The sequence below is a fragment of the Echinops telfairi genome, unplaced genomic scaffold (genome assembly GCF_000313985.2).
Source record: "Echinops telfairi isolate 266 unplaced genomic scaffold, ASM31398v2 ScPeMD7_70;HRSCAF=299, whole genome shotgun sequence".
NCBI classification, from domain to species: Eukaryota; Metazoa; Chordata; class Mammalia; order Afrosoricida; family Tenrecidae; genus Echinops; species Echinops telfairi.
The window spans coordinates 17277722-17285664 of NW_022103968.1; the positions used below are offsets into that span (position 1 = coordinate 17277722).

The following is a 7943-nucleotide window of genomic DNA, read 5'->3' on the forward strand; positions in this document are numbered from 1 at the left end:
AACCTTTGCGCAGTGGAACATGCATTTAGGACTGCCGCCCTCAAAACTTGTTTCTTTTTTTGTTCAGTTTTTCATCTGTGCACCCTCTTAACACTTGGCAGAAGCCTGTTCTGTCCACATTCCTGTGCCCCCTTTTCACATTTTGGCAAAAGAAGTGAGGGGGTTTGAATGTGTTCATGGGCACCGGGCTGGATGGAGCAAAAGCATTGGTTTCTGCATCAGTGCATTTGTCTCCACGTGTGCAGACTGGGTCTGAACGGGCAAACCCTATGCATTGAAGTTCCCTCGGGAGAAAAGCCTTCGAGTAAATGCAGATATATGATAACTCCCCTTCTTCTCCCTTTTTATATCCACGGACTCAACTACCTCCTTAGAGAAAATACATAATACACTGGAGAAGTAGATGCCACCAGAAACCCTCTAGAACAGAGAGTTTTGTGACCCCAGACCTGAATTCATCCATGCAATCAGATCTGTGAGGACAACCGTGTGTGTGTGTGGGGGGGGGGGAGGTCTGTAGGAGACCAAAGGTCCCTTGGGTGGCACAAACTATTTGTGATTGGCCAGTTGGCTACTTAGCTAAAGGTTGGCAGTTGGAACCCATCCAGTAGCCATGAAGAAAGGTCTGATGAGCCGCTTCCCCAAAGATGACAGCCAAGCAAACCCTACGGAGCAGGTCTACACTGTCACCCGTGGGCTGCCACGAGTTGGAATTCGCTTAATGGTGATTGTGTTGCGTTATTTGTTTGTTTGTGCGGAACCAGATGAAGAGTTGCTATTAAACTAAGGTGACCAGACGTTCCACTTTTGGAAGGACAGTCCCGATTTTTGACAATTTTTCCCGCGGCATTTTTAAAAAATTCCAATTTTTGGAAAGAATGCACGACAAGCTAGGTTTCGGTTTTCGGCTGTCATGTGGCTATTTCTCCAGGATATGAGTTTTATCAATGGTGTCCCGCTTTCTTCCTGCTTTACCAATGTTAAAATCTGGTCACCTTACTTAAAATAAAAAGGGCCCAACCCAGAAGAAGTAAGCCAGCTTGTGTGATCCCAGGATTGTGAATGATAAAATCCAAACTTGAAGGAGGGAATGATATCTGAGCTTAAATCACGAATAGCCAGGCCATAGCTGACAGTAGAAGCTCAAAATCCATTTGCAGGGTCCACGTTTGGGTTAAGGTTCCCGTGACTCCCCTCTGACCGCAGACCAGGCGTGTGAATACCCTTGCTATCAGGCCACAGGGGGTGGGGTTTTGCTTTGTTTTTCTCTACTTTGTTTTCTATGTTTTTTCCTGTTTAAGAAACCTAGGATGGGTAGAGCTACAGAGACAGTGACTTCATTGATGATGGATTTGGGCGGGGTGAGGGGTGGTGTTTGGGGAGGTGGGCAGCTGTTGACAATGAGTACAAGGAAGAGGTAAGTGTTCAAAAATTGATTGTGGAGTCGATTGGACAGCTTTTATTCATACACTTGAATGATTGAATTGTATAATATTTGAAATGTATGCTAACACACCTGTTTAATGAAAAAAAAAACCCCAAAACTTAAATACCAAGGGCCCCTTTCTCTGGTTCCAGCTTCATTGGAGAACAGCTCATCGCTGGGAAGTCCGTGGAACCAGAACACTTCGACTCGGTGACCATCTTCTTCTCCGACATTGTTGGATTCACCAAGCTGTGTTCTCGCAGCTCCCCTCTGCAAGTCGTGAAGCTCCTCAATGACCTGTACAGCTTGTTCGATAACATCATTAAAGTGTACGATGTGTATAAGGTGAGCCGTCTGGCTCCTGGCTGAGGAGCAGCACGCGCTCCTTGCCGGCTGCCTGGGGCTCGAGGTAGGAGGGACGGTCCATCTGGATGCGTGGCCGGTCCTTTATTCCTGTTTGTTTTCTCGCAAAAGCGCGTGATGCAGCGGAGATTCCCCTGCTTGTCAAGAACCCTCGGGTTCCGTCCATGATTGTATGTGATCTAATAGTAACGTTTCTGAAGGGAGTTGCCCTTCTGCTGGCTAATTGCTCCTCTCCCCCCATGACTAAGTGGTTGTCAGATGCACCGAAGTCCCTATCTTTCACTTCTTTAAAGGCTGTCTTGGGGCGTACTCGGACCTCATTTCTGTTAGGCGATGCTAAGCACTTCAGAGTGACGTCGGGCCTGCAGTTTTAGATTCTCACTTCCGGCTTCAGCAAATAGTCACCTGACTCGCTTTGCTCAGAGAATGGACACCTCGAGTGAAGAAATATATATTATGGGGGGGTGGGCGAGGGGGCTGGTGGGAGTGGGGAAGGGGGAATAGCAAACACAATAATAATTCTGCTTCCTTAAAGGACATACTCAGCTAACCAACAGAAGACTCACACGGTGGCTCTCCTGGCTGTTTTGTGTGCTTTCTGGCTTCAGATGGGGTCTTGGCAAGCACGGGAATCTACAGGGCCCACGGTGCACGCTGGCCCTGAAGCATGTGGGCAGCCACGTAGGTACCTGCCCACACAAGCGATACCAGGACTCTGTCTCCGCTAACAACCTCCTGGCTAGGGAGAGGCAGGCATGTCCGTCGGGGACACATCCTCAGTGGTTGCCCTGTGTTCCCACAGATGTCCCCCTCTGTTCAAGGGGGAACGATAGGATGGCATGGATAATTTTAATGCCAAACCTGCTCTGTTTAGGAAGGTGCTCTCTGGGAATTGTCCTCCGAGTGCTACCTGCCTTCTCAGAGTTCCAGGTGGGTCTGTAAGTGGTCATGTAGGCAGCTGCTCACTGACAGGTTGGCTCAAGCTGACCCAGAGGTGCCTGAGAAGAAAGGACTGGTGGCCACCTCCCCAACCATCAGCCACTGGAAGCCCAAGGGAGCACAGTTTGCCTCTGACCCACATGCGGCCGTCGAGGCTCACAATCAACTCCCTGGCAATGAGCTTCGGGCTGATGATCTTCTCTGCTAGGTTTCACAAGGGCCCGTCTTGACGTAGCTCCCTCAAGGGGATTCTCATGGAGGGAGAGGCACCCTAGAATCCAGTTGGACTTGTGAGCTAGTGGACTTGGTGTCATTTCAGGGTTGCCTGCAGATGGAGGTGCGCTTACTGCTCTGTAGTGCAATCAAACAGTGGCGTTGCACCCTTGCATCACCTCTCAGCGATGCCTCAAGCATATCTGGATGGGCTGCAACCTTGAACTCCTGGGAGTCACTGCTTTCGCTACAGTGATGGGAGCATTTGAAAGCTGATTGGAGGAGGATTGGGGGAGAAGCCGATAGGCCAGGCAGACACATTGATAGACATTAAACCTGAAATCCCACTGCCACCGAGTTGGTTCTGGTGCATAGCAACCCTCTAGGGAGAATAGAACAGTCCCGTACGACTCCCCACTGTCATCATCTCTAGGGAGTAAATTGCCCTGACTTGTTTCCATGGTGATGCTGGTGGATTTGAACTACCTACTTCATGCTTAGCCATTAATCTCTAGAACCACCACAACCCCCTTTTTATGCCCCTGCGTACACAAACACGTCTGTGAGAGCCTTTCTGTGAGGACAGGGCATTTCAGGCTGGATTCTTTGTGATGCACGTGGTCTTTCCAGTTGACCTATGAGCATACTGCTGTCAGTCTCAGTCTCACCATCCTGAGCTGACTGTGGGCCGGGGCAGCGGGGAGAGTTGGGGGTGGAGGGATGACCAGCAGAGGAAGAGAAAACATCTGTGGAAGGAGGGTCGAGGAGGGAAAGCGTTGTGGAAGAAGCCGGACAGGAGCAGACATTCGAGGGAAAACTGGGTCCTGTGTGGGGGGTGGTGGAGGCAATGAAATGCAACGGCTTCAAAGACGGAGTGGCTGGTCCCGGGGGCCTTCTCTTGACCGCGGTCCAGCCCCCAGAGCACAGGACATCACCCGCCTGCTCTGCTTTCAGGTTGAGACCATTGGCGATGCGTACATGGTCGCTAGTGGACTTCCCATCCGCAACGGGATCCGGCATGCGGATGAGATCGCCACAATGTCCCTGCACTTCCTCAGTGCCACCGTCCACTTCCAGATTGGGCACATGCCCGAGGAGAAGCTCAAGGTTCGGATTGGTCTCCACACAGGTAGGCAGCACAGATGGCAGGCGGGGCGGGGGTAGGGGGTGGGGGTGGGGGTGCAGGGTAGCGACTTCTGTGTCCGGAGTCGTAGCTGGGAGGCTCTTGAGAACCTTAAAATGGAATGACGCCATTTAAGTGGAAGCAGAAGCTTCCCTGGTATTTCCATGTCGCCAGATTGCTTGCTAACAGCCAGGACGCACCAACAACAGAACCTCAAACCCAAACGGGGTGCAGGCCCACCCGGAGGATGGTGGCACCGGGCGGCTTTGATCAAATTCCAACCCCGAGCTGGAGTCACGGGCGCGCGGCCTGTACAGACGTGCCCTGCAATTGCTTCCATGCTCTGCGGCCGCTGTCCTGAAATTCGGAATCGTTTTTTGAACAAGGGGCCCCACATTTTTCTTTGGCATGGGCCCTACCCTCCACATAAGGTAGCCTGCCCTGCTCCAACTTATACCCTCCAAGGTTCAACTGAAAGAAAATATGATCCGCAATCAGAATGAATGACCGGTGCGTGTGCGCCTCGGTTGCCCCTATGTAGATTTCCAGTGCACCGATGGCGCGCTATTTTTAATTGATGATGGCCCAAGTCTATTTCCACCCCAGGACTTATTGCCAAACCTTGCCCCAAGAGGGCGCTGGACAGCTACTTCGTGAGGGGCGTTCCCTTAGTTGCCCTGGGAGCGCAAGGTCTCAGTCCTGGGGAAAGGCCAGGCGGTGACGGCCTGTGGGTCTTCACTTCACAGGTCCCGTGGTGGCTGGCGTGGTGGGGATCACCATGCCCAGATACTGTCTGTTTGGAGACACCGTGAACATGGCCTCCAGAATGGAAAGCGGCAGTTTGCGTGGGTATCGCTTGCAGCATCTTGCAAATTCAGCATCATTGTTCCTCCAGATAGTTCTTTCTAGAAGAGGCGTTTGCAGGTTGCCCACCTTCTTCCCCCTGGAGGTTAAAGAACACTGTCCACCCTAACCACACTGATCACAAGCTGGGTAGTGCCGTGACAAAGGAGTGCTGTGTCCTTTACGAGACCGGTCATCTAAGACGGTCTCTTCTAAGCAGTCAGCGGCACACAGAGGAGGCAATCGTTTTAATAGGACACCTTTTCTGTACAAGGCCAGAGAGCAATAGGCTACGCCTTCCGGGACACAGGGCCCCTGTCACATGACTGAGTTGCAAAGCAGCCACAGACAATATGTAAATGAACGGGTAGGGCTGCATTTCCACGACACTTTTATTAACAACAGGCATGGACCTGCAGTTAGTCTGTGAGTCCTAATTGGCTGATCCCTGATCTTCTTGCTTGTGCGGAAGAACTCTCTGGCCAAGGAGTCCAGGCCGCTGCATGCTCTTTTGCTTGAAAGCAATGTTACCGCCCTGACGATGACTAGAGGCATTTACCAGCTGAAGTGTGAGAAAAGAATGACTCGTTGATTTAAGTTGCAAAGAGTGGAGGCCAACCTTCTTTTAAAAAACTGAAATCAAACTCACTGACCTTGACTCGATGCTGACTCAGAGTGGACCTGTAGGACGGGGTAGAACTGCCCCTGGGGGTTTCTGAGGGAGTATGAAGTTTCATCTCATTCTTGGGAATCAAATTGCTGACCTGGTGGTTAGCTAACCTGGTGGAAAATGACAAATTCCCCAGAACATATAGAAACAAGCAAACATGTTTTCCACTTCTTATTACTTGATGGTGAAAGTTAATCAACCAAGCCTCAAGCACAGACTTGGTTAGGGTGGAATAATTTCTTAGTGCGTTGTGAAGGTTTTCAGCTTTAAAGTTTGAAATTGGGAACTGTCTATGAAGGCTCTAAAGGGGCCCTGTGGCATAGTGGTTATACGTTGGGCTACAAACCACAAGGTTAGCAGTTCAAAACCACCAGACATTCCATGAGAGAAAGATGGGGCTTTCTCTCCTGTAAAGAGTTACAGTCTCAGAAGCCCACGGGGCAGTACTATCCTCTCCTTATAGTGTCGTCATGAGCCCGAATCAACTCGATGACAGCGAGTTGTTTCTGTTTTATGGAGGTGCTAAACTGAGTCCTGGTTCTGGTGACAAACATATTTCCAGTCATAAGACCTGGCTCAGAAACCATCCCCCCAGGCAGCCTTTTTTCTGCTGAAATCTGAGGCCACTGGTTACTCTCCATTGATGGGAAGCCCCCGCTTGCAGTGGATCCAGTTCTGCCTTCTGTCTCTATCCTGAACTTACTGCAATTTCCGCAGCACCCAACCAGGTCTGGGCAATGTTGGAGTGGGGGTGTGATGAGATGGGTGGGGTGTCCCAGCCCAAGTGTCCCAGGTTCCAAGATTTGCTTAAACAGAAGCCCTGGTGACCAGAGAACTCGAGCCATGTGGTGTTCCCTCTGCAAAGCTGCCCACCCCTGGGCCCTCATAGGAGAGCCACGAGCAAAGGCTGACTAGGCCATGATTGGTTTCTGCAGCTCTCCGGATTCATGTCTCTCAGAGCACCGCCGGCGTCCTGCTGAAGTTGGGAGGGTATGATTTGCAAGAGAGAGGCACCATTCAAGTCAAGGTAAGGCCAGGCCAACCGCACCCCCTTCTGCCCACTTGGGTCACTGATGATTGGGGGCGTTGAGGAACTTGGCTGCATGCATGAATCCAGCGTACAGTGGTCAGTGGAATGTCTACGGTCCATCTCTGGACGTCCTCATGACTGCAAGGTCTTCTTCTTCCAGACAGACCCGTCCCCTTAAATAGTCCAACATGGACACCACAACAGAAAATACCTTAGCTACCACCTAGACCAGGGGTGCTCAACCTTCCTAATGCCGTGACCCTTTAATACAGTTCCTTATGTTGTGTTGACCCCCAACCATAAAATTATTCTCGTTGTTACTTCATAACTGTAATCTTGCTACTCTTATGAACCAGGCGATCCCTGTGAAAGGGTCATTCGACCCCCAAAGGGATCTCAACCCACAGGTTGAGCACTGCTGACCTAGACCAGCTTCCTTCTCCCTGCCACAAGTGGTTCTCTAGCTTCGGCTTCGGCAGTCCCAGTCCCATCTGCCAGATCCAACCCTGGGAATCACCATGCTCACCTTTCTTTTGGCTTCCTTTCACCCAAGACTCAAGTGTCCAAGTTAAAGGGACAGAATCCGCTGGTTTGCGGTTGGCGGTGCCAGGGCCTCATTGACCTCTCCCTTGCCTTGAGCTGTCTGGCCCACAGTTGGACCCTGAAACATGTCATTGGGACATTGTCACCCTTCTCATAAACACTACTCTTCCCCTAGGGGAAGGGGTACTCCTCTTGAGAGGAGGTCTTTCTGGGAGACTCTCAGGCAAGTGTCTTAACACAACTTCTTTTATCCCAACCCCTTTCTTCTAGTGTGGCAGGCTGGCTACTGAGCTATTGGCTATTTGAGAGGGTGTGGGCCTCCAGAGAAGAGAAATAAAAGGGGACGAGGGCATGATCAACTCTCTAGTTCGCTGAGTCTGACTCTGGCATGCTATATTTGATCAAGTGAGTTCGGGTCAGAGAGGATTTTTCTAGCATGGCAGCCATGTAGACCTGGCTTTGAATCCTGCCTGACCTTTCACTTACTCACTGTCTGATTTGGAGACTTAGTTTTCTCATCTGTAAATGGGGCCGATGATAACACTGGCCATCAAGGGTCTTTTTGAGGATGAAATATGAACATGTATAGGGGCGACTTCACAGGTGCCCAGTTTATAGAGTTCATGGTGAAAACTCAGGATCATTAGTACTTTGAAATGTTCCTTTCCCATGACCGGAGTGGCGGGGCTCACGGGGGCCTTCTCTCTCTCTCTCTTTTTTTAATTGTTTTATTAGGGGCTCATACAACTCTTATCACAATCCATACATACATCAATTGTGTAAAGCATATTTG

The 7943-nt window shown here is 50.6% G+C and overlaps 1 protein-coding gene across 1 annotated transcript in view; it reads left to right on the plus strand.

Annotated features, from left to right (window-relative positions):
• The window catches only part of LOC101658448 (guanylate cyclase 2G-like), a 51750-nt gene that overhangs the window by 40423 nt on the left and 3384 nt on the right, over nt 1–7943 (plus strand). The window contains exons 18-21 of the mRNA XM_004701282.2: nt 1579–1771; nt 3896–4070; nt 4811–4909; nt 6513–6604. Coding sequence (XP_004701339.1) covers nt 1579–1771; nt 3896–4070; nt 4811–4909; nt 6513–6604 — 559 coding nt within the window. The remainder of the gene's footprint in view (nt 1–1578; nt 1772–3895; nt 4071–4810; nt 4910–6512; nt 6605–7943) is intronic.